This window comes from Salvelinus fontinalis, unplaced genomic scaffold, assembly GCF_029448725.1.
Source record: "Salvelinus fontinalis isolate EN_2023a unplaced genomic scaffold, ASM2944872v1 scaffold_0062, whole genome shotgun sequence".
NCBI classification, from domain to species: Eukaryota; Metazoa; Chordata; class Actinopteri; order Salmoniformes; family Salmonidae; genus Salvelinus; species Salvelinus fontinalis.
Window position 1 is genome coordinate 319,506 of NW_026600271.1, and position 27,294 is coordinate 346,799.

Consider the following 27,294-nt stretch of genomic DNA (forward strand, 5'->3'; position numbering starts at 1 on the left):
TCAGAATGTCACAAAGTGGAACCCTAAACGTTTGCCCCCTTATCAATTGGTTTCAACATGATATGGATATTAGGCTCATTGGGGGAAATGCCGGCTCTGAATTGAAAGAGTACTATTTATGTGATTTAACACAAAGTGACTAACAAAAAAAGAGTTGTCCTCTAACCAGTGATGTACACATTATTCCCAGAATCAACTGATTTCAACATAATATCGATGAGTTATGACAAATAAGTGTTGTGTTCCTTTGTTTAGCGACCCCTAAATTTAAATGCATCTCTCCAAAATGTAGCTGACTGTCTTCTGCAGGTTGTCCTCTAACCAGTGAGCTAAAAGATATCTCCCATTTCCATGTTTTTTTGTTGTTAGTTTCAACAGCACGAACAACCTGATTTCCCCCCTAATCGATATCAGTGATTTATTGCTACTTGTCAAAACAACACTGTTTCTGGTGCTTGTGCAGTTTATAAGGAGCTTGTTTAAAAAAATACAAGTAATATGATTATTGTGGCAGATGTTTGTGTAAATAGCACATGTTAGGTTTTCAATTTATCCCAAACTGTTTCTGCATATTGGTTATTGATTTGGACATGTTAAAACTGTGTTTTGACATTGGGGCTATCCCACCTAGCAAAATGTAATTGAAAAGCCGTTGAAAATAATACTATGCAATCAAATATTTCAAATTTACATTTCATGTAACATTTAGTAATGAAAATTATTCATGCAACCAACTGACAATTTTGGGGTACAATTATATTGACATTGTTGCCCTGCTTTTAGAATATCAGGGTTCATTCTCAGATGTGCCAAACCAAATGTACTAGAGCATGACATTGGGGACTGGGCCCCGATCCAACAACATGCCTATCTAGTGAACCCTGAAAAGAGAGAGAAGTTCCGCAGTGAGGTGGAAAGTTACTACGGATATTGCAGGAGTTTCCTCTTGAAATCAGACATGTTTGTGGTGAGAACAACCTGGTTGCTGATTGTCTCAAGGGGGGCAGTCAAAATGTTTTGTGTTTTGCGTTTAGCCAGTGCGTTGCCATGGATCACAGTTTATATTTACTGCACGTTTTTCCGTATTGGAGATAAGTTTTGTTTGGGCTCGTTCCAAGGGGACGAGAGTTCTAGGAAGACGAGAGTTCTAGAGGCTATAGAAAGAAAAATCTTTGTGGGAATAATAAAAAATAAATATTGTTTTTAATTGTTGTTTGGCAGTAGACAGACACCATGTTTATATTGGTGACGGTGAAGCATTGTAGTTGATTATAATGTGAAATGGAAGTTGTTTTCTGTTGTTGGTGAGCAAACTCTTAAGGTGTTAGTTAGTCTTTGGTTTTTCCATTTATGTTTTGAGGTTGGACTTTAGCACGTATAGCTCGTTAGCACGTAGGACGCACTGATTGGTGTCACCTCGTTAGTCAGTATGTGTTACACCTGTGCTGGCTTGTCCATCTCGTTAGTTGTTTTGTTTGCCTCTTCTTGGGCAGATTTAGTGGGTCTCGTGGTTGGTGTCTTTTAGGTCCCAGTTGTTGTTACTAGTCAACTTTAAGTGGACACCCCCATAATGTCTTTCAGAACCCCTCCTAAAACCACACCTGTTTAGTTGTTGTCAGTGACTCTTTGTTAGTTCCCTCTTCTGTTTTTCTTGCTGGGGAACGTAACAACAAACAATGTAGTAAAACAAGTTTATATTTTGGGTTGGATGTTGCAATTCTTAGTATTTTAATCAATGGCATTTCCTTTGAATGTTCAGTAGTCTTTAAGTTGTTGATCTTTTTTATCCTCTTATGTTTGTTGTGGTAAACATTTGTTTATTTTCATTGTTTTTTCCTGTGAAGCCATTGTGTTGCATCCATGTCTGAAATGTGCTGTATAAATAAAGCTTGATTTGATTTGAACATATTGCAAAACAAATTAATCCAATGACTGACCAATCAACAGACTCTTGCTAAACCAATGAATAAATATGTGCAAAAGCAACACATATCTTGGTCCGTCTTAGTATGAAAAACAGTATGAATTCAGTATATCTTCCACTATGTCAAAATAGTGCATGGTATGTACGTTTAGTATCACTTTTCAACCAACTCAGTTCATATGTTGAAAATGAAACATTTTGAAAATCAACAATACGTCAAAGGATTCAACTACTGAAAACTGAAACAAACAAATGGATCAATCCCACATTTCCAGCCTGCTACAGCTCTGCTGGTGGAGTGGTAAACACCACCCCCGGCTCTACCAGGGGCTTGAGGTGGTCTCCCACAGCTCTGATGGTGGAGTGGTAAACACCACCCCCGGCTCTACCAGGGGCTTGAGGTGGTCTCCCACAGCTCTGATGGTGGAGTGGTAAACACCACCCCCGGCTCTAACAGGGGCTTGAGGTGGTCTCCCACAGCTCTGCTTCTGTTATGTTCTGTGGCCTTGCTGTTCCATTTCTTGACTGCCCCTGCAACACAGAAAGAAACACATTTAGTCATATTATATAAAACACTAAAAGTAATGGATGTGGAGCATCTATGGCCTCGGTTACACCTGGCACCTAAATGTGACTTCTGTCATCTGATCACTCCAAGCTGCATTCGGTTCAGATCTACCAGGATGGGCCTTTGACATAGTCTGGATGCAGTCAGGCCACTGAATATAAATAAGCAATGTGAAGAGATGGGGTGAATGAGTGGGGAAAAGTACATTTGACACAAATGACCTTCATATCAAAGAACAAATGTGTTTGCCTGAGGGGTAATTACCTTTCATACATCCAAACGGGGTGAGAATTTACACCATTACAATTTGCACTAATGTAAATAAACATAGATGATGGAACATATTCCCTTTTGCTGACGTGATGAACCGCTAAGGGGACATAAATATTTACCATCTAAACCATGTGTGACCTCTCACCTCTCTGGCTGTAGAAGTGCTCTTCCTAACCAGTCCCTCAACAGCTCTCTGACTGAGCTCCACCCTCACTGGGTCTTCCTGACCTGGTGGTTCTAATGACCTGGTGGTTCTAATGACCTGGTGGTTGGCATAACACAAGCAGAACCCGAGAACAGGATGGCCTCCACCACACAGCCTGATGACACTGCACCAGCCTACCAGTCTGCTCCAGCCCAGGTCAGAATACCAGTCTCCCAGTCTGCTCCAGCACAGGTCAGAATACCAGTCTCCCAGTCTGCTCCAGCCCAGGTCAGAATACCAGACTCCCAGTCTGCTCCAGCACAGGTCAGAATACCAGTCTCCCAGTCTGCTCCAGCACAGTGTGCTCCAGCCCAGGTCAGCCAACCAGCCTCTCAGTCTGCTCCAGCCCAGGTCAGCCAACCAGCCTCTCAGTCTGCTCCAACACAGTGTGCTCCAGCCCAGGTCAGCCAACCAGCCTCTCAGTCTGCTCCAGCCCAGGTCAGCCAACCAGCCTCCCAGTCTGCTCCAGCCCAGGTCAGAATACCAGCCTACCAGTCTGCTCCAGCCCAGGTCAGAATACCAGCCTCCCAGTCTGCTCCAGCCCAGGTCAGAATACCAGCCTACCAGTCTGCTCCAGCCCAGGTCAGAATACCAGCCTCCCAGTCTGCTCCAGCCCAGGTCAGAATACCAGTCTCCCAGTCTGCTCCAGCCCAGGTCAGAATACCAGTCTCCCAGTCTGCTCCAGCCCAGGTCAGAATACCAGTCTCCCAGTCTGCTCCAGCACAGGTCAGAATACCAGTCTCCCAGTCTGCTCCAGCCCAGGTCAGAATACCAGACTCCCAGTCTGCTCCAGCACAGGTCAGAATACCAGTCTCCCAGTCTGCTCCAGCACAGTGTGCTCCAGCCCAGGTCAGCCAACCAGCCTCTCAGTCTGCTCCAGCCCAGGTCAGCCAACCAGCCTCTCAGTCTGCTCCAACACAGTGTGCTCCAGCCCAGGTCAGCCAACCAGCCTCTGTCTGCTCCAGCCCAGGTCAGCCAACCAGCCTCCCAGTCTGCTCCAGCCCAGGTCAGAATACCAGCCTACCAGTCTGCTCCAGCCCAGGTCAGAATACCAGCCTCCCAGTCTGCTCCAGCCCAGGTCAGAATACCAGTCTCCCAGTCTGCTCCAGCCCAGGTCAGAATACCAGTCTCCCAGTCTGCTCCAGCCCAGGTCAGAATACCAGTCTCCCAGTCTGCTCCAGCACAGGTCAGAATACCAGTCTCCCAGTCTGCTCCAGCCCAGGTCAGAATACCAGACTCCCAGTCTGCTCCAGCACAGGTCAGAATACCAGTCTCCCAGTCTGCTCCAGCACAGTGTGCTCCAGCCCAGGTCAGCCAACCAGCCTCTCAGTCTGCTCCAGCCCAGGTCAGCCAACCAGCCTCTCAGTCTGCTCCAACACAGTGTGCTCCAGCCCAGGTCAGCCAACCAGCCTCTCAGTCTGCTCCAGCCCAGGTCAGCCAACCAGCCTCCCAGTCTGCTCCAGCCCAGGTCAGAATACCAGCCTACCAGTCTGCTCCAGCCCAGGTCAGAATACCAGCCTCCCAGTCTGCTCCAGCCCAGGTCAGAATACCAGTCTCCCAGTCTGCTCCAGCCCAGGTCAGAATACCAGTCTCCCAGTCTGCTCCAGCACAGGTCAGAATACCAGCCTCCCAGTCTGCTCCACCCAGATAATCACCCACAACTGCAATCCTTATTGATTCAAATGGGAAGTTCTTAGAGAGGGAAAGGGAGTGAAAAGGTAGAGAGGCGGAGAGAGGGAGTGAAAAGGGAGAGAGGCAGAGAGAGGGGAGTGAAAAGGGAGAGAGGCAGAGAGAGGGGAGTGAAAAGGGAGAGAGAGATTTAAAATGTGAGAGAGAGGGAGTGAAAAGGGAGAGAAGCGGAGAGAGGGAGTGAAAAGGGAGAGAGGGAGTGAAAAGGGAGAGAGGGAGTGAAAAGGGAGAGAGGCGGAGAGAGGGAGTGAAAAGGGAGAGAGGCGGAGAGAGGGGAGTGAAAAGGGAGAGAGGGAGTGAAAAGGGAGAGAGGTGGAGAGAGGGGAGTGAAAAGGGAGAGAGGCGGAGAGAGGGAGTGAAAAGGGAGAGAGGTGGAGAGAGGGGAGTGAAAAGGGAGAGAGGGGAGTGAAAAGGGAGAGAGGTGGAGAGAGGGGAGTGAAAAGGGAGAGAGGCGGAGAGAGGGGAGTGAAAAGGGAGAGAGGCGGAGAGAGGGGAGTGAAAAGGGAGAGAGGCTGAGAGAGGGGAGTGAAAAGTGAGAGAGGCGGAGAGAGGGAGTGAAAAGGGAGAGAGGCGGAGAGAGGGAGTGAAAAGGGAGATAGGCGGAAAGAGGGAGAGAGGGGGAGAGAGGGGAGTGAAAAGGGAGAGAGGGGGAGAGAGGGGAGTGAAAAGGGAGAGAGGCGGAGAGAGGGGAGTGAAAAGGGAGAGGGGCGGAGAGAGGGAGTGAAAAGGGAGAGAGGCGGAGAGAGGGAGTGAAAAGGGAGAGAGGCGGAGAGAGGGAGTGAAAAGGGAGAGAGGCGGAAAGAGGGAGTGAAAAGGGAGAGAGGCGGAGAGAGGGGAGTGAAAAGGGAGAGAGGCGGAGAGAGGGGAGTGAAAAGGGAGAGAGGCGGAGAGAGGGGAGTGAAAAGGGAGAGAGGCGGAGAGAGGGAGTGAAAAGGGAGAGAGGCGGAGAGAGGGAGTGAAAAGGGAGAGAGGCGGAGAGAGGGAGTGAAAAGGGAGAGAGGCGGAGAGAGGGGAGTGAAAAGGGAGAGAGGGGAGTGAAAAGGGAGAGAGGCGGAGAGAGGGAGTGAAAAGGGAGTGAAAAGGGAGAGAGGGGAGTGAAAAGGGAGAGAGGGGAGTGAAAAGGGAGAGAGGCGGAGAGAGGGAGTGAAAAGGGAGAGAGGCGGAGAGAGGGAGTGAAAAGGGAGAGAGGCGGAGAGAGAGAGAATCTATTTCATAAAGTTATACAAAAGAGAGAGATAGGGAGAGATTGTGTACATTCTAATCGTAGAGAATGTGAGAGAGAGAGAGACAGACAGACAGACAGACAGACACAGACAGACAGACAGACAGACAGACAGACAGACAGACAGACAGACAGACAGTGTGTTATAGCAGAGTGATCTCACTAGGTGACAAGGTGAGTCTCATCAGCTTGATGGGGGGGTCTTGAGGCCCAGCGGTTCTGGTGGTAACAGAGATCCTGAATCAGTAAGCTTGACTCTGAATCATGTGCAGTGTGACCACTGAGACTTTAACCAACTCAATATGACTCCTGAGATAGACAGTTAATCATTTATAGTGTCTGTGAAAAGAAACCAAATCAGACAGTCTGGTCAGAGTAACAGATTTTTTGGTTATTCTGCTACCATTTTGGTAACGAAATTACAAGTTTTAATCACTTAATAATTCACAAAGAAAATATATATCAAAAAAATCACTAGAACTAATTGTTAGCTCCAACATTACTTGTTACTTCTGTGAACTTTCATTATCCTCCCTCCTCAAAAATACAAATGTGAAAATATCTGAAAGTTATGTAGGTTTTTGGTAACGGAATTACAAGGCACAAGTCAATATTCCTTAAACGATTTCTCCAAACCAAAATGTAAGTGTTGATATTAGTAGTTAGGGGTCTTTACGTCAACATTATTATTTTTTATGTAGTTCTGATATTTTACCTTTTATGACTTTTTCTGGTGATGTTTTCTAAGATCCTTTTTCCATCTGTTTACCCAGAAATCAAAGCCTTCACTGGTTGAAAAATGGATCTAGAATTACATTTACCAAAAATATACACTCTTAGATTTCATTTGACACCCAATTACACATGCTCCTTCCTATGAAGATCACGTTGGAGTTCCTGGGTCCTTTTACATGGAAATGCCCTACTGTACCTCTAGAGATGCTATCCATCCCCAACTAGTAATAAAGTGGTCGGGTTGGTTGCTTCTGGCCTTTCCAGCTTCAGGCTGAATCACACCCATGATAATAGGAGGTTTACTGGACACACAGGGAGAAACTACAGTCTGAATCACACCCATGATGAGACTACCTTAAAAGGTTTGGTATTTGTTAGTGTTTAGGTTAGAGTCAGTCTCAAGTTTTGGCCAGACGGGCTGTCAATGGGATGTTGGTCTGAAAAGTCCATTTAGTCTTTCCCTTCTCAAACCTGTCCTCCCCCTAACCAGTTCATATCATGTATTCCTCCACCAGCACACCTCATTCACTAATCAGAGGTTTGATAATTAGTTGACCAGTGGTACAAAGGGGACTGGATCTAGGTGAACTATGTGGAGTGTCTTCCAGGGACAGTACAGTACAGACTGAGACGATAACAACAGTGTAGTTTACTCAACTCATTCAAACTATCATGACTCTTGTTTAGAGAGAAGATCTGCACAAGGGCATAAAGTGTAAGATATAGCAAGAGAGGACAATATGGTGCATGGCAGCCAAAGTGGAATCAAAAGTCATAGGCCTAATCATCAATCAAATATGAACTATAAAACCAAAATATAATCTACATATAAAGACAACATGCCATCTACAGGTGTTATAGAAAAGCTCCCTTCTCACATCCCAGGTCATGTTTGGACTAGAACGTGACAACTCAACGGGCTATGCGCATCTCCCCAATAGCCGACAGACAACTTTCCTGAGTGCAATGTCATTAATGTGACAGATATGTACAGTATGATAAGCATAGCGAAGAAGAAAAATATCCTACTTCTGACGCACAGCAGAGACATCGCTGCTGAGATTTCCCCTGGAGCAAGAGTCCCTCCAGAATGTAAGAACACTCATTGCGTTTTCAATGAATGTACTCCCTAAACGCTTGTTGCATCGTCAACTATCCTCGCAGTCCCTTGGGACTTCAGCGGAGGGATGATGCGCTGCTGTCATTTACTTGGATGAGAAGTTGGACGAACGCTCCTCCAGCTGACGGTACGCAATGGTGGAGAACTACAGTGTGGTGATGTGTCGTTCACGAACGAACGGATCTTTTTGAACGGATCTTTTTGTTGAACGTCTGGAACCGCATCGGTGAAAGAGCCATTCATCTGTCTCTCTGATTTGCATACTGCTACTAGTGCTTGTTGAGCTCAGAACAACGTTTTTCTACAGATAAGTTACAACATCATTATCTAAAGGGGGTGAATCCTCACTGCAGAAACAATAAATAGTGGGGAGAGCGGGTCAATCTGGTCCACGAGGATTTAGTTCATGCTTAAAAACGAATTCTTCATTTTTTTACGCGCATTTCACGATCTGACTTAATGGTAGTCTACCTTTTGGCTTTTACATTAAATATTTGCATTTTTTTTCATTGTTCTAGATTTATTTTAAGCATTTTAAAGGTAGATCCGTTTATGAGCCAAATGAACCCGCTCTTTTACTTGGACGGAGCCAAATGTGCCGGCTCACCGAATAGACTCAGAAAGCCCATCACTACTACAGCGGAGAGGTTAGATCCAAACAGAGCACCACAATCAACAGGCGCGCTCAACAGGCAGGCGGTTAGGGCGTTGGGATTTGACTGTCACAGGGACCAACTAATAAGAGGTTATAATTCATTGGAATTGTTGTGATTGTATGTTTGTCTGTACAGTTATGGCTGTCCTGTTATTATTTTGTGTCTTGATCAATAATGAGTAGCTAAACCATATCGACTTTTGGACACTGATGCGCAGGAGAACCCCTAGCTGTCAATCAAGCAGGCGCGGTGAACGGATTATGACGCTCGAGCGTTCCAAATGACGCAACAATACAGTTCCAGAACAGAGAAAGTTAATGCCGAAGATGTTGTTCGGTTAAACACTAAAACTGCTGTTTGACAAGTGGGATTTGAGGTGAGTCAAATATTTACAAAAGTTTACAATACATTAACCATCCGCTAGCCTACTTAACCTATAATTCTGTCATGGTAAGATAACACATGTGAAAGTGAACGTTAATGTATTTGAAATATTTTTTATGCCATTATTTAGCTAGCCTTATAAAATACAATTATTAATTATGGAATTGTTTTTTTCTGTTGTTATCAATCAATCCATCTGTATTTACTCTTCTGTCTGTTTGTCTTGTTGACTTATCTGTTTGTCTGTCTGTGTACAGTCTAGCCAGCATATGCCAGAAAGGTTCTTTCACATAGGCTCATATTCACAAAGTCTCATAGAAGGAGTGCTGATCAATAATCCGTTTTGTCTTTTAAATCAAACTGAATCCGTTTTGATGGACAGGAGGGGACCTGATCCTAGATCAGCACAACTACCCTGAAACACTTTGTGAACACAATCCAGGTGTACTGTGATTATGAAGTTGTGATGTATTATTATATTAGTCGTGCTGATGCATGATGGGTTGTAGGCTAGAGCTTGAGTACTGTAGTCTGAAGGCTGTTTCTGAATTCACTGACCTGGTGAGTAAATGTTGTGTACAATGGCACCATCTAGTGACAGAAACATAGAAACACACATTGTTGCTGAACGAAGGCATCTCTTTATTTTCCAGAAATAAAACTTGTAGACCTTTCCTGCAGTCTCTGAGGAGATGGACACCTCTTCTTGTTCTGGACGATCTCCGTCTCCTACTGGGACTGTCTTCTTACCCCCTCCTATCATGTGGAACAGTCTGTAAGTCATTCATCACATAACCTAGCTCTGGTCCAGGGCATTATGTGCGGCTTGCTGAAGGAAGGCTCAGTGTCTGCAAGCTGTACGTAACGCCCTGGACCAGAGCTACACATTACCCACCTCTGGCCATCATGGACAGTCAACTCATCACATTCACGTACTGTAAGTCACAGTTGAGTGAGTTGTGTGATTAAAGGCAGTTCAATTGATCAGAAGTTTAATTATTATTGTAATATTGTAGTAAATTGTCTGAGTTCACTTCCTAAAAATTGTGTTGACATTCCTTTGCTCCCAGATACAAGCAGGCAGAGATGGAGGTTCAGTTCCTGAGGGAAGAGAAGAAGACCTGTACAGAGAAGGAAGCCCACATGCTTGAGTTGAGGGGGAAGGATCGAACGATCCGAAATCAGAAGAAGGAGATGGACAGACTTCAAGTGTGCCTCTGGGAGGAGGAAAAGAAGAAGAGGAATGGTGGAACGGAGAAAAACGAGATGATTGAACAACTACAGTCTGAGACAGACCACCTCAGAGCCCTTTTGAAAGATGAAAGGAGGAGAAGAAGAGTAGAAAGGGGTATTATGAAAGAGTGGAAGGCTGAGATCCTGAGACTGAGGGAGGCAGAGAGCCACAGGGAGGTAGAGAGCCACAGGGAGGCAGAGAGCCACAGGGAGGCAGAGAGCCAGAGGGAGGCAGAGAGCCAGAGGGAGGCAGAGAGACAGAGAGAGGCAGAGAGAGCCACAGAATGGGAGAACCAGAGAAAAATGCAGGAAGTCAACAGACTCAAACAACTGCTGGAGCTGCTGATGGTGGACCTACAACTGGCCCACGTAAGACATGTCATTGTTATTATTAAAAGGCAGTGTATATTCACCCGGATGAAAATGAATGGCGGCAGTATGCTAACCCAATGTTAACTTTTATGCCTTTCCTAAACGTTAACCCTTACCTTAACCTCACTGAAACTATACCTAGCCTTTACCATAACCCAACCCTAGGTCCTAAACCTAACCATCATTTATCTCAACCCCTACGCCTTTCTTCTGCCGGTTGAATATCCACTTCCTTATTAACGTCATTACTGTTGTTGTTGTTGACAACTGTATCTGTGCAGGTTGTAAATAATTGCATTAGTGAAATATCATTTGTAGTAGTAATTTCTACAAGCATAAACATCAGAGGCAACATTAAATTGCAACGGGAATTTCTCAAACCCCTAACTGAATGGGCAAGCTAGTTGTGTGTTTGTATTTGTACACATTTTGGACATAATTGATTCCATAAAATGTCTCATAATTTTTTCAAACCATGTCAATACATTAATTGACAATGAATTGTCCAGATGAATTGATCAAATTGACCCTGCTGTTGATGTTGTTCAGTGTTTGATTCAATTACCTAGGTCTAAGTTGTATTTCTATGTATCATTCTCTGCAAATGCTTTGAAAGTATGTCTTGGTCATAGATTTGCTTAAATTTAAAAGGTTAAATTAGTGATAGAGATAGAGAGATTGAGGCTATGGCAGAAAGTCATGGAGGATCAGCGACCAAGACTGGCCTGGAACAACAAACCTATTGAGACAGAAAGAGAGAGGGAAAGAGAGAGGGAAAAAGAGAAAGAAAGGGAGATGGAAAGGGAGAGAAAAGCAGAATTGGAAAGACAAGAAATGAAGAAGAAAGTGAAACAGGCAGAAGAAACGATAAAAGTGTTAGAACGAGAGATTGAGAGATTGAAAGAGACTGAAAAGGAAATCATATTTGAAAGAGACATGCGTATTGCAGAGAATGAGAAAGTCAAACTGGTTAACGAACAGGTGAAAGAGTTAGAGAGAGAGGTTGAGAGACTGAAAAAAGATATGACAACAAAAGAGATGCAATACAAAATCAAATTTGAAAGAGCGAAAGAAGCGTATAGAAGACAGAATGAGAGAGTGAAACAGGTTAACCAAAATGTACTAGTGTTAGACAGAGAGGTTGCGAGAATGAAAGAAGAGATTAGATTGAAAGACGAGACTGAACCAGAGAGAACATTTGATAGAGACAGAGAAAGAGAAAATGATTGGAGACGAAGTGAAGAGGAGATGAAAAATAGAGTGGAGAGAGAGATGGAGATGGAGACAGCCCTCATCAATGACAAAAAGACGTCTGAATTGGAGGAAGTCTTCAAGAAAATCAAGGAACAGCTGATAGAATTAGAAAATATGGAAACAGACAAATATAAATGGAAACAGAACCAAATGGACATGAAGGAGAAGATGGAGGGTGAGAACAACAAACAGAAAGAGATAGAAAGAAAGAGAATGGAGAAAATACCAAAACAGAGACAACAAGAAGATGAGAAGAAGAAGGAGATGGAGAGAGAAGAAGAAGAGGAGAGACACAAACAGAAGCACATAGAGATGGAAGAGGAAGAAAGAGGGAGTGAAAAAGAGAAACAGAGAGAGATCAAAAGGAAGAGAATGGAGAAGAGACAGAAAAATATGGAAAGAGAAGAAGAGAGACAGAGAGAGATTGAAAGAGAGAATGAAGAAGAACGATGTAAACAGAAGCAAATTGACATGGAGAAGGAGGAAAGAGAGAGGGAGAACAATACACAGAGAGAGATAGAAGAGATACACAGAGGACAACAACAAGAGGAGAGACAAAAACAAATGGAGAAGGAGAAAGAAAGGGAGAAAGACAACGAGAATCAGAGAGAGATGGAATTAAAAGATCGGCAACAGAAAGAGATGGAGAAAGAAAAGATGATCATGAGAGAGAGGGAGGAAGCAGGAAGAAGAAAGGAGGGGCAGAAAAATATTTTGGGGGAAATTGAGGGACAGAATGAACTGGAGATAGAACAGGAGAGAGAGATGGAAGACAAGCATGAAGTGATTAAGGAAGCAGAGGAAGAGTACAGGGAAAGAGAAGAGAGAGCAAAGGAAGTAAGCATGAAGAAACATGTAGTAGTTAATGTTAAAGCAAAAGCACGGGAAGTCTTCAATAGACGTAAAGAGAGAAGGTTAGAAGTGTTGAAGGGGGAACGAGAACACATAGAAAGAGGACAACAAATCAGGAGGGAGAAGGAGGAAAGACGACTGGAGATGGAAAGAAAACAGGAGAGGGCAAGACAACAAGAGGAGCAGGATAAAAAACAAGAGATTGAAATTGCTAGACAGAAAGAAATGTTCAGACTAAGAGAGGAGGAGAGGCAGAGAGAGGAAGAGAGAGAGGAGGAGAGAAAGAGAGCCGTTAAAGGCCATTTAGCTTTAATCAGAGAGAGAGAGATAATAGAGGCAAACAGAAGAGAGGAGATGGTGGAAGAGGAAAGAAGGGAATTCCTTGAAAAGCACAAGAGGGGTGACTTAGAGGAGGAGGAGGAAAAGGAAGAAGACAAGGAGGACATTCTCCCACCTGATAAAAGTATCCGAAGGAGAGCTGTGGGCTGGATAAATAAGAAGTGGGAGAAGAGGAACCTCAAGAAGATCGAGAGAACCTATCAGAGAGAAGCTGAGGAGGGCTATAAGATCGTCCACATAGGTAAGACCTGTTTTCCCTCTGCTTATGACATCATCCTCTTTAGTCTCCTCTACACACATCAGTTACACACCAGTCATCATGTTGCATCATTGTTTCAATATAAAACTACTGTGTAAAGAATATGTTAGCTGACATGGCTAATTGAGTGACTGACTGACACAACAAGAAACATACTGCTGATGTAACAACCACGTGTTTAAATGGTACATTGTGTCATCTACTAGTCTAACTCTCAAGACTAAGTAGAGACCCAGATAGAGTTGTGTCATCTACTAGTCTAACTCTCAAGACTAAGTAGAGACCCATAAAGAGTTGTGTCATCTACTAGTCTAACTCTCAAGACTAAGTAGAGACCCAGATAGAGTTGTGTCATCTACTAGTCTAACTCTCAAGACTAAGTAGAGACCCAGATAGAGTTGTGTCATCCACTAGTCTAACTCTCAAGACTAAGTAGAGACCCAGATAGAGTTGTGTCATCTACTAGTCTAACTCTCAAGACTAAGTAGAGACCCAGATAGAGTTGTGTCATCTACTAGTCTAACTCTCAAGACTAAGTAGAGACCCAGATAGAGTTGTGTCATCTACTAGTCTAACTCTCAAGACTAAGTAGAGACCCAGATAGAGTTGTGTCATCTACTAGTCTAACTCTCAAGACTAAGTAGAGACCCAGATAGAGTTGTGTCATCTACTAGTCTAACTCTCAAGACTAAGTAGAGACCCAGATAGAGTTGTGTTATCTACTAGTCTAACTCTCAAGACTAAGTAGAGACCCAGATAGAGTTGTGTTATCTACTAGTCTAACTCTCAAGACTAAGTAGAGACCCAGATAGAGTTGTGTTATCTACTAGTCTAACTCTCAAGACTAAGTAGAGACCCAGATAGAGTTGTGTTATCTACTAGTCTAACTCTCAAGACTAAGTAGAGACCCAGATAGAGTTGTGTTATCTACTAGTCTAACTCTCAAGACTAAGTAGAGACCCAGATAGAGTTGTGTTATCTACTAGTCTAACTCTCAAGACTAAGTAGAGACCCAGATAGAGTTGTGTCATCTACTAGTCTAACTCTCAAGACTAAGTAGAGACCCAGATAGAGTTGTGTCATCTACTAGTCTAACTCTCAAGACTAAGTAGAGACCCAGATAGAGTTGTGTTATCTACTAGTCTAACTCTCAAGACTAAGTAGAGACCCAGATAGAGTTGTGTCATCTACTAGTCTAACTCTCAGGACTAAGTAGAGACCCAGAAAGAGTTCCTAAAACACACACTAAAACGTGTTTTGGGGGGATCCGGGGGCTTCTAGTGTCCATCCGCCCCTAAGCGATCACATGTGCCCTACTAGTGGCCATGCGGCCCTAAGCGATCACATATGCCCTACTAGTGGCCATGCGGCCCTAAGCGATCACATATGCCCTACTAGTGGCCATGCGGCCCTAAGCGATCACATATGCCCTACTAGTGGCCATGCGGCCCTAAGCGATCACATATGCCCTACTAATGGCCATGCGGCCCTAAGCGATCACATATGCCCTACTAGTGGCCTTGCGGCCCTAAGCGATCACATATGCCCTACTAGTGGCCTTGCGGCCCTAAGCGATCACATATGCCCTGCTAGTGGCCATGCGGCCCTAAGCGATCACATATGCCCTACTAGTGGCCATGCGGCCCTAAGCGATCACATATGCCCTACTAGTGGCCTTGCGGCCCTAAGCGATCACATATGCCCTGCTAGTGGCCATGCGGCCCTAAGCGATCACATATGCCCTACTAGTGGCCATGCGGCCCTAAGCGATCACATTTGCCCTACTAGTGGCCATGCGTCCCTAAGCGATCACATATGCCCTACTAGTGGCCATGCGGCCCTAAGCGATCACATATGCCCTGGCACTATACAAAGAATAGGTGCCATTCGGGACTCATGTTCAACTTAGGGTCAATTCGGGAATTATTGCACTTTATTGACAAATTCCATGCCTTGCTCAACTGAAAAGAGTAAAGAATCATTGAGATTAAATTGTGTTTTCTATTCTTCATTCCCTGTGTCCATTACATTTAAGTTGATACCAGATCCCTAAGTTAAATGTGAACTCTACTTCTTCTCCCCTACCAGCCATCCCTCGACACACAAGGCTAACAGCCACCATGACACGGGCAGAGAGAGAGAGGGAGAAGAGGAAGGAGCTGCTGAAGGCTGAGAAGAGAAGGAAGAAGATGGAGGATTTTAATAAGCAGTGGAGAGAGCAGTCCCTGCTTAAAAAACAAACTCATCAGAAACTGAAGGAGGAGAGGGGGAAGATGAAGGGACATTACCTGGAGCAGATGAATCTGGAGGCTGATGCTCAAATCAACACCCGGTGTCTAACCACCCAACACAGCCACGATTATCTGGAGACAACACAGCCCACTGGATCTGGAGATGGCCACCAGGAAAGGCCAAGGAGGCAACAGGCATGGGCAGAGATCCAGGAGGGGAGTTCAGAGAACCAGCAGGAGTGGCCAGAGAACCAACAGGGGGGGCCAGAGAGCCAGCAGCTAGAAGCTCCAGAAGAGGCTGAAACATCAGAGCCAACCTCCAAGAAGAAGAAAAGGCCAGGCATCTGGAAGAGAATTAAGATGGGGTAAAGAATGTTTAAACATCTATTCATGTTTTACACTGTTAATATATATGTTGTCACTTTAAAAAGTGACATTATCCAAATGTGAGGGTTTAGTGTACATGCAACACACATGTAAATATATAGATACTTACCTGTCTCTGATGTCTTACAGCATTCCTGACGTGCTGTCTGCCTAGAGCTGGAACTCGAAGAAGCCACAGTTCCACTAAGGTTACGTTGGTCATTAAAAGGGTTGCCCAATAATTCCTCCTCCTCTTTAAGTCATCAAGCCACATTTCCTCCACAAAACATGATCGTCTCCTCAAGCCAGCAAGTATCCTCTTTATCAGGCAACAAACCATCGAAGGTCAGTGACTCTCCTCCCCAGAGCAGAGGTTCTCATCTTTATCCTAATTAAATTCATCTCTGATCACCACCTCTACAGTCCTAGAAAATATCCCCAAAATGGAAATGGTTTAAACAGAAGTCCTCCCCTCAGACCAGTGGCTCCACAAGCCAGAGTTTCTCATCTTTATTCAAGTTGAAGGCAACTCTGATCATTTCCACCACCTCACCTGTTAAGGGGAGGTGCTGAAAAGGAGGTCTGGGAGGAGGTCTGCAGGTAGCCTGGACCGGACCGGTAGCAGCTAAGTTGCTGGCTCCATCCCCGGGCAGAGCTACTCAAGTCAGGGCAGTGATGTTTGACGATGTCATTTTTGTTATTAAAGTTTTACGTTTTAATAAAAGCATTAAATTTAAAAAACAATATTGTTGTTACGGTGTGGATTGTTTTGTTATTTATTAGAATTGAACCATCCTGTAGTCATGGTAGATGTTAGACTTACAATGAGACACCAAACATTCCATCAGTTTGCTACAATGTGTGGCATGTTATATTAGAGAGGAGTCCTCTATACACATCTATTTTAGACCAGAGGAGAAATATCAGATTGAAATAGCTTCTCTAAGAATCTGAGGAGAGAGCAACTGTAGACGCATCGTTAGCTCTCCCACCTCCAGTTCAGTACTTGGGTCATTCCACCAGTTGAGGACCTTTTGGGGAGTGTAACTTTTATTTCACCTAATTCTAACATTCTGTCATAAAGAGCACATGTTCAACTTAATAAAACACATGTTTTCCCATCTCAAAAGTTTAAAAAAATACATACTATAGCAAGTGCCTATTAAGTGCCAAATAAAGTGACAGGGTTGACTAACAGAGTTGACTATTTCATTTAGAATCAATCATAGATCTCCATGTGACAGGGGGAATGGAATGCAAGCTTACCAAACAAATGGAAATAGTTTAAAGATTTCTAGACTGTCTATCTATAGGTAACAGGGTTGATGTGTTATAATTCACCCAGTGGTGATTGCAGCATGTACATCTTGGTGGGGAAAACTCCCCCAAAATGTTTTAGATGAATGCCAGCAAAGCCACTACACAACACAACACTAAACAATACATTAATTGCACTATAACTTTGACAAACGGTGCCGACAAACTGTTATGGTCGACATAAAGCTATCCCAACAGCAGAGCTTTCTTTTCAGCACCATGGAGTGAATCCTTTTTAAAAACCATAGCTGATATGGCTGACTTGCTTAAACAAATGTGGTTTCTACTGACAATTGAGATGTACAAACTATGGCATAAGGGGACAACAAGTGGACTACCGGCAATCCGTAATTTTGATGAAGACATTAATGAGAGAGCTGTACGGACCCAGTCAATATAACCCTTAGTTCAGCACTTTAGAAATGTTGATTATGGGCCGCTCTTACAGTATTCTCCCTGTACACCAAGTCATAACTCTATGTAAGCAGACTTTGAAAGCTCTTACAATATTTGATGATGACATTTCTCCAAAGGCTATAGTCTACATGTGCAGCACCAAGTCAGAGCAGTAGGCTAAATTATGAGAGGGGAAAGGGACCAAATTATTCAGGTGAGGCACATGGGCTATTAACACCTTACTACACAACATACACTTAGTATTACTTTCTTAGCTACAGTATACACATCTCCCTGGCATAGTACATCATTTATAGAGCAGCATCCAATACATTTTTGGACTCACCTTGTTGTGATGTGCTCACTTGAACAGGAAGGTGTCCCGACTCTACCAGGGGCTTGAGGTGGTCTCCCACAGCTCTGCTGGTGGAGTGGTAAACACCACCCCCGGCTTTACCAGGGGCTTGAGGTGGTCTCCCACAGCTCTGCTGGTGGAGTGGTAAACACCACCCCCGGCTCTACCAGGGGGCTTGAGGTGGTCTCCCACAGCTCTGCTGGTGGAGTGGTAAACACCACCCCCGGCTCTACCAGGGGGCTTGAGGTGGTCTCCCACAGCTCTGCTTATGTCATGTTCTGTGGCCTTGCTGTTCCATTTCTTTACTGCCCCTGCAACACAGAAAGAAACAAATTTAGTCATATTATATAAAACATTAAAAGTAATGGGTATGGAGCATCTATGGCCTCAGTTACACCTGGCACCTAAATGTGACTTCTGTCATCTGATCACTCCAAGCTGCATTAGGTTGAGATCTACCAGGATGGGCCTTTGACATTTAAAATGGTTACGGTAGGGGTTGCGGGTAGACAGTACACAACGCAGAACGAACCATGCTACAAACAGAAGTTGACGTTTAAAATGGTTATGGTAGGGGTTAAGGTTAGGGTTTAGGGTAGGGATGTCCCAAGGATCCCGGATAGCATTGACCATTGTGCATTCTTCTGTCTCTTTTACATAGTAGGTGATGGGTTCTGACTTCTGAACTTGAAAATATGAAATATCCTTATGTGAAATTGAATGAAACAGTAATGTATTTTGATGCTAATACAATATTCCATGATGTTTCTATATGATAACAATAGAGTAATATATTTAATATGATGTACAATATTCCATGATGTTTCTATATGATAACAATAGAGTAATATATTTAATATGATGTACAATATTCCATGATGTTTCTATATGATAAAAATAGAGTAATATATTTAATATGATGTACAATATTCCATGATGTTTCTATATGATAACAATAGAGAAATATATTTAATATGATGTACAATATTACATGATGTTTCTATATGATAACAATAGAGTAATATATTTAATATGATGTACAATATTCCATGATGTTTCTATATGATAACAATAGAGTAATATATTTAATATGATGTACAATATTCCATGATGTTTCTATATGATAACAATATAGAAATATATTTAATATGATGTACAATATTACATGATGTTTCTATATGATAACAATAGAGTAATATATTTAATATGATGTACAATATTCCATGATGTTTCTAGATGATAACAATAGAGAAATATATTTAATATGATGTACAATATTCCATGATGTTTCTATATGATAACAATAGCGTAATATATTTCATATGCCATATTGTGACGACCCTCCCACTCTGTCTACCGTTTTCTCTCTCTCCTTGCTCTTGTTTCCCTATTAGGATGCCGGTGGGCGGAGTTGGGAGGGTCGTCAGCTACATGGGAAACACCTGGGCCCACTCTCCCAGGATAAAATCACCACTTCCCCATTCATCAAGGAGACTCTCTCCATACAGACATTTTGATATATTTTTGTTGCGTTTGGTTGTGCTTTTTGGTTGTTTGTTTTAGCATCTTTCAACACCTTGCATTATCACATTCATCCATGCAAAACATTCACTTACACTACTGATTACTGATTACACACACCATTGTATATTATACATAGTTTCTTTATTTAATAAATATATATTTTGTTACTTCTTGTCTCCACGTGTCTCCCTTTTGTTACGGGCTTTGAGCCGGTTCGTGACAATATACTATTTAACAGTTTCACTAATACATTTTTATTAACTTAATTATGATTCAACGTCAGTTCACCGTTTCACCTCATACTGTATTGGAGCAGCAGCAGCTGGCTGCCCGGTTCAACATCAGTTCACCATCTCACCTCATACTGTATTGGAGCAGCAGCAGCTGACTGCCCAGTTCACCATCAGTTCACCTTCTCACCTCATACTGTATTAGAGCAGCAGCAGCTGACTGCCCAGTTCAACATCAGTTCACAGTCTCACCTCATACTGTATTGGAGCAGCAGCAGCTGACTTGATCGTTGATGCAAATCATCATGTGTTGAATCTGAGAGTAAATAGAGCCGACTACAACTCTAAAAATGAAGGGTTCAACTGGAGTTGTCCTCAGATCCCCTAAGAACCGTAGGATTCTTGGTCAATGAAAAACAGCCCCAAAAGGTTCTTCAAAGAACTTGTTAGAAGGTGGGTTCATCGAGGAACCTCCGTTGTTGCTGGACTTCTTCCGGGAACTTCGCAATTACAACTGAAAACGATGGTGGCAAGTTTGGATGCGACAACAGTTAAAAAAGGTTAAGTTGGGTTGATGTTTGGCTCTGAATATGTCTCGAAATAATTTATATAATAATAATATAACATACTAGTAATGAATAACGAAGACAATGGTTTTCTGTGAATATCTTCCATAACGTTACTATAGTTAATTAACGTAAATATTAGAAAGCCGTTTTTGACCGTCGGCGTTGTATGAGCTACAGTACAGTACCGTTATCTAGCTAGCTAACGTTATGTCCTAACTAGGCACAACTAGGTTTGGATTATTTCCCTCAACTATATTCTTTCCCATATATTGTATATCGTTTCCATGAAGTCAACATGGCTTTACACTCATTAACGTAAGTTTCCAATCTAGAGCAGTTCTCACTGTTGTGATAATGAACTAGCTAACGTTAACTAACTAACTAAGGACGGTGACCTGTCCAGACGAGATGTTACAACGAACTGAATCGTCAATGGAGGTCTTCCTCTTTATATAGCCTGCTACAGCATGCAATACTATTAACTCACAAGGGGGCATAACGTTACATGTACAATACTGTCCCATTTTGGAAACGTTACATGTCCGCCACCTTGTGGAGGGAAATTAATATCTTAGATGGTAGCTGTAGATGGGATTCAAATGGATAATGGTATTAATACAGTGTCTAGACTACCTCTTTTGTATAATGATAAAATATTGAACAATTTGTGTACAAAGATATCTTGAAATGTGATATTAGGCCTGTATGGCAGTACTGTTACTGTATGGCAGTACTGTATTGGCTTGTGCTTTCTCCAATATGTTCTTCTATTTTACATTACATTGTATGTCAATGCCATTTATCTTTCAATATTTATTTAATATATATATTTAATTGCTTGACACATTTTCTCTTCCTTTGAAATTCTTATAGGACAGAACATGGACACAATGCAATTGGAATCAAGAAGAAGGTACAGATCTGTTGTAGGACAGCTGCATTTGAAGTGTACATTTAACCTACATAGCAGTCAATAAAACTGAAATCTATTAGCACACAAATGTGTACAAATGATCTTTTCAGATCTTCTCAGAAATGAATCAATGGAGAGAGTGAGAGTCGACTGACTCTCAGATCATCCTTCACTGACTCGGTCCTGTCTACACCTCCAAGGTGCCCCACTCACACAGGAATACACACTCAGAGCTTACTAGACTTGTATATAAACTACACTTTGCATGTTTCGCTCACCTCTTTTTTTTTTTAACTAGGTTTGAGGGCATTTACCCAGGTCATCAGGAGCCAGGTCATTTACCCAGGTCGTCAGGAGCCAGGTAATTTACCCAGGTCATCAGGAGCCAGGTCATTTACCAAGGTCATCAGGAGCCAGGTCATTTACCCAGGTCGTCAGGAGCCAGGTCATCAGGAGCGGTCACCAAGTGAAGATTCACATCCCCATCGCCAAATGTGGTGGTTAACTTTTACTGCCTCCCAAACCCGGATCCGGGAGCACCCCCCACCTTCCCCACACTGATTAGCATAGCTAGCATAGCTTCACAAGTAAATAGTAGCATCTAAATATCATTAAATCACAAGTCCAAGACACCAGATGAAAGATACAGATCTTGTGAATAAACCCATCATTTCTGTTTTTTAAAATGTTTTACAGGGAAGACACAATATGCAAATCTATTAGCTAACCACGTTAGCAAAATACACCATTTTTCTTTGTCCACCATTTTTTCTCTACACCACTAGCTATCACCAATTCGGCCAAATAAAGATATTGATAGCCACTAACCAAGAAAAAACCTCATCAGATGACAGTCTGATAACATATTTAATTACTAATCATAAAACATTAATAACATAACAGACCAATTTACTCATCATAAAACAGTTCATAAAAATAGACAAAGCATAGCAATGGAAAGACACAGATCTTGTGATTTCAGACAATATTACAGATTTTCTAAGCGTTTTACAGCGAAAACACAATAAATAAATCATAAGTTAGCATACCACATGTGCAAACGTTACCCCAGCATGAATTCAAGCCAAAGAGAGCGATATCTTTATCATCACCAAAATATATAAATTTTTTCACTAACCTTCTCAGAATTCTTCCGATGACACTCCTATAACATCATATTACACAATCCTTATAGAGTTTGATCGAAAATGTGCATATTTAGCGGCACAAATCGTGCTTACACAATGGAAATAGTGCCCAACTACCCAAGCAATCTGCCCGGCGCCATATTGAATATACAACTATTTTTATCGAAAACTATTCATAAACTTGACAAAAAAAAATACAGGTTGGACATGAAATGAAAGATGCATTAGTTATTAATGCAACCGCTGAGTTAGATTTTTAAAATTAACGTTACTAGACATACAGTGTGCGTTACAGCCAGACTAGTGCTGCAATAATCGCGTCACTAATCGCCATTATGGAGTTTACATTTTTCCACATAAAAACGGAATAACATCATAAATAGCTCTTACTTTTCGACGAGCTTCCATCAGAATCTTGGCATGGTGGTTCTTTGTCCAAAAGAATCGTTGCTTGGTTGTAAAACGTTGCATTCAACTTCTGATATAGCAGCTAACAATAGCTAACAATAGCTATTTTGCCCCAACGTGTCCAAATCCTCAAGGCGCAATAATGAGGAAATTCCGAAAAATAGCAATATACTCGCATAATCTGATATAACTCGGTTTAAAATAGCTTCGTTATGATGCTTCTAACACCTATGTCTAATTAAATTACAGACGGATACATCTAACGTTGATAATTGAGCGTTTGAAAATGGCATCCTAAGGTCCCTCTCTGCGCAATGCTCAGCGTCGAAAGGAAGGCTACTCTCACTCCTTGGCCTTTTATAACCTCTGAGAGCTACGCAGCAAGCCCATTCCACTTCTCATTGGTTACTGACATCCAGGGGAAGGCGGGTGCAGTTCATGTCGTACCATAGGATACACACAGACTTTTAAAACTGATCTGAAACCAGAGCTTCGCTCTCAGACCATCGCAGTACCTGTCATGGATTTCGCTGTAGAAAGAGTTCTGGGTCACCCACAGACATAATTCCAACGGTTTATGAAACTAGAGAGTGTTTTCTATCCAATAGAATTAATAATATGCATATTGTATGAGCAAGAATTGAGCACGAGGCAGTTTAATTTGGCGACACCCAGAAATAAAAAATGCTAACTGCGCCCCCTATTGACAAAGCGGTTGATTTGCGATGATCACACAAACATTATATAAAGCAGGACATTCAAACGAGCCTTACAATTATAATCCAAAGTAGTGTGAAATGTACTCATAATCAACCTGGACATGGAGGTTACTCCCCTGAGTTTTCCCCTTTTCACATTCAGAATACATTGTGAAAAACTAAAATCTTTGCTCACCATTTTTGCTCCTGGCAGATATACTACGTCCATAACTAGTGGTTTCCTCATTACCAGATATACTACATCCATAACTAGTGGTTTCCTCATTACCAGATATACTACATCCATAACTTGTGGTTTCCTCATTACCAGATATATTACATCCATAACTAGTGGTTTCCTGATTACCAGATATATTACATCCATAACTAGTGGTTTCCTCATTACCAGATATACTACATCCATAACTAGTGGTTTCCTCATTACCAGATATACTACATCCATAACTAGTGGTTTCCTCATTACCAGATATACTACATCCATAACTAGCGGTTTCCTCATTACCAGATATACTACATCCATAACTAGTGGTTTCCTCATTACCAGATATACTACATCCATAACTAGTGGTTTCCTCATTACCAGATATACTACTTCCATAACTAGTGGTTTCCTCATTAGCAGATATACTACATCCATATCTAGTGGTTTCCTCATTAGCAGGGAGGAGTTTCTACAATCAAGTTGTGTTGCATCGCCCTCCTGCCGCAATTTTAGCAAACACAGAAAGGGGCCTATATTGGAGACCAAAAGTTGTCTGGCTCACTGCTTAGAGTATCAACAACATGAATAATTTATTTCTAGTCTACAATCTTAGATGTTACTACTAATGTGAAAACAAGACAAAATATGCCTTGTTGCTCATTTTAAGACAATTGTCAAATAATTTTAACATTCATTACAGACATCAATTGTTGTACAACATCATGGCTATGCTGTTGGCATCACCTTTTACAGTGGATTACCGCTGTTGTGGGCCTTTAATCATCTGTCTGACTTTGTTGTGGGCCTTTAATCATCTGTCTGACTTTGTTGTTCACACAGGAGAGATACGGGACTATCGTGGATCCTCTGGGGAGCCTCAACAACCTCATGATGCTGTAGAGGCAGAGAAGAGTCTCTCCAGATCAGAACACCTCAAGAAACACCAGCAGAGATCCACAGGGAAGAGAACTCACTGCTGCTCTGACTGTGGGAAGAGATTCACCTCATCAGGCATTACAATTCACCAGAGAACACACAAAGGAGAGAAGCCTTATAGCTGTGGTCAATGTGGGAAGAATTTTACTACATCAAGCAAGCTGACATTACACCAGAGAACACACACAGGAGAGAAATCTTATAGCTGTGATCAATGTGGGAAGAGTTTTACTACATCTAGCAAGCTGACATCACACCAGAGAACACACACAGGAGAGAAACCGTATAGCTGTGATCAATGTGGGAAGAGTTTAACTACATCTAACAATCTGACTCTACACCAGAGAACACACACAGGAGAGAAACCTTATAGCTGTGATCAATGTGGGAAGAGTTTTACTACATCAAGCAGTCTGACTGTACACCAGAGAACACACACAGGAGAGAAACCTTATTGTTGTGGTCAATGTGGGAAGAGTTTTACTACATCTGGCCAGCTAACATTACACCAGAGAACACACACAGGAGAGAAATCTTTTAGCTGTGGTCAATGTGGGAAGAGTTTTGGTCGATCTGGCCACCTGACATCACACCAGAGAACACACACAGGAGAGAAACCTTATAGTTGTGGTCAATGTGGGAAGAGTTTTGGTGCATCTAGCACTCTGACTCTACACCAGAGAACACACACAGGAGAGAAATCTTACAGCTGTGGTCAATGTGGGAAGAGTTTTACTACATCTGGCCATCTGACTCGACACCAGAGAACACACACAGGAGAGAAACCTTACAGCTGTGGTCAATGTGGGAAGAGTTTTACTACATCTGGCCATCTGACTCTACACCAGAGAATACACACAGGAGAGAAACCTTATAGCTGTGGTCAATGTGGGAAGAGTTTTGGTCGATCTGGCCATCTGACTCTACACCAGAGAATTCACACAGGAGAGAAACCTTCCAGCTGTGGTCAATGTGGGAAGAGTTTTACTACATCTAGCAATCTGACTGTACACCAGAGAACACACACAGGAGAGAAACCTTACAGCTGTCGTCAATGTGGGAAGAGTTGTACTACATCTGGCAATCTGACTCTACACCAGAGAATACACACAGGAGAGAAATCGTATAGCTGTGGTCAATGTGGGAAAAGTTTTGTTCGATCTGGCCAGCTGACATTACACCAGAGAATACACACAGGAGAGAAACCTTATAGCTGACAAGAGACAAAGATCTCTGATCAAAGGAGTTATTTCGTGATATCAATGAAACGATGTCACAATGTAGAATGTTTTAACATTGTAGAAGGAGTATTTTAATGAGGTCACCATGTAGAATGTTTTAACATTGTAGTAGGAGTATTTTAATGATGACCTTATCGTTTGCCCTGTTCAATTGATTGCAGCATGGTATGTATATTAGCCTCAGGGGGAAATCCAGGCTCTGAATTGAAAGAGTACTATTTATGAGATTTAACAAAATGTGACTAACAATAATAGAGTTGTGTTACACTTACCACGTTGGTTACCCACTTGAATCAAAATGCAACACTTCAAAATGTTTAGGTTTTCAATATATCCCAAACTGTTTCTGCATATTGGTTATTGATTTGGACACGTTAAAACTGTGTTTTGACATTGCGCTATTCCCACTTAGCAAAATGTAATTGAAAAGACGTTGAAAAGAAGGCTATCCCCGACGTCCAATATATGTTCAGTTGTAGTTGAAAGTGAAAGTTAAAAAATGTATTTTCTGGTCGTTTTTTAAAAAATTACTTGAAAACAACTTAATTTCAACGTACTTGCAGCCTTAACACATAGACTTAGTATAATAAATTGGTCTATAATCAATTTTATTAACAATCCTACATCACTCCAGTATTTATTGACTACATTCAAGTGCTAATTGTCTTTATTCCACTACTGAAGAAGCATGACTCAAATCACCTCATATATTCAAACATTCAGCCTGACAAAAGATACATGTTTTATTATTCCATGCCTCACCCTTAAGTTAATTATTGCCAATACATATTAACAAAGGGGTGTACATTTGCTTTTGGTAATTCATGTTTACAATTCATGTAACATTTAGTCATAATTATTTATGCAACAAACTGACCATTTTTGGGTACTATTATATTGAAATTGTTATCCTGCTTTTAGAATATCAGGGATCATTCTCAGATGTGCCAACCCAAATGTACTAGAGCAGGACATTGGGGACTGGGCCCCGATCCAACAACATGCCTATCGAGTGAACCCTGAAAAGAGAGAGAAGCTCGGGATATTGCAGGAGCTCTTGAAATCAGACATGACTAATACAATTTGATTTGAGTTTTGTCCAAGGCGATGAGAGTTTTAGGAGGACGAGAGTTCTAGAAGCTGGTGAGTTTCAGGATTCTATAGAAAGTAATTATATGATTGTATATTTTTTTTCATTTATGTTTTGAGGTTGGACTTTAGCACGTCTAGCTCGTCAGCACGTCTAGCTCGTCAGCACGTCTAGCTCGTTAGCACGTCTAGCTCGTTAGCACGTCTAGCTCGTTAGCAAGTATAGCTCGTTAGCAAGTATATCTCGTTAGCACGTCTAGCTCGTTAGCAAGTATATCTCGTTAGCAAGTATAGCTTGTTAGCACGTCTAGCTGGTTAGCACGTCTAGCTCGTTAGCAAGTATAGCTCGTTAGCAAGTATAGCTCGTTTAGCCCGTATAGCTCGTTTAGCCCGTATAGCTCGTTAGCACGTAGGGCGCATTGATTGGTGTTATCTCGTTAGTCAGTATGTGTTACACCTGTGCTGGCTTGTCCATCTCGTTAGTGGGAAGGTGTTTCACCTGAGCTGGTCCGGGTTCTATTTAAGAGTGTCTGGCCCAGTGCTCCAGTTGTCTTGATAGATGTGG

General features: G+C 42.3%; 3 protein-coding genes across 4 annotated transcripts in view; 2 read left to right on the forward strand and 1 right to left on the reverse strand.

Moving 5' to 3' along the window:
- Positions 1-27,294, reverse strand: part of LOC129842718 (zinc finger protein ZFP2-like) — a 213,879-nt gene that overhangs the window by 163,131 nt on the left and 23,454 nt on the right. The window lies entirely within an intron of this gene.
- On the forward strand, positions 9,468-10,465 carry LOC129842732 (octapeptide-repeat protein T2-like). The gene is made up of 2 exons (XM_055911365.1): positions 9,468-9,551; positions 9,847-10,465. The coding sequence occupies exons 1-2, from the start codon at positions 9,469-9,471 to the stop codon at positions 10,463-10,465; spliced, it is 702 nt and encodes a 233-aa protein (XP_055767340.1). The 5' UTR covers position 9,468.
- On the forward strand, positions 12,842-25,678 carry LOC129842713 (zinc finger protein ZFP2-like). Its single transcript, XM_055911336.1, has 3 exons — positions 12,842-13,067; positions 15,174-15,681; positions 24,305-25,678. The coding sequence occupies exons 1-3, from the start codon at positions 12,842-12,844 to the stop codon at positions 25,614-25,616; spliced, it is 2,046 nt and encodes a 681-aa protein (XP_055767311.1). The 3' UTR covers positions 25,617-25,678.

Excerpts from the sequence above, each read along its gene's own strand:
- LOC129842732 (XM_055911365.1), top strand. The coding sequence starts at position 9,469 with ATGGACACCTCTTCTTGTTCTGGACGATCTCCGTCTCCTACTGGGACT. Across the intron at positions 9,552-9,846 it reads CCTATCATGTGGAACAGTCT|ATACAAGCAGGCAGAGATGG; the intron begins GTAAGTCATTCA and ends CTTTGCTCCCAG.
- LOC129842713 (XM_055911336.1), top strand. The coding sequence starts at position 12,842 with ATGGTGGAAGAGGAAAGAAGGGAATTCCTTGAAAAGCACAAGAGGGGT. Across the intron at positions 13,068-15,173 it reads CTATAAGATCGTCCACATAG|CCATCCCTCGACACACAAGG; the intron begins GTAAGACCTGTT and ends CTCCCCTACCAG. Across the intron at positions 15,682-24,304 it reads TGGAAGAGAATTAAGATGGG|AGAGATACGGGACTATCGTG; the intron begins GTAAAGAATGTT and ends TGTTCACACAGG.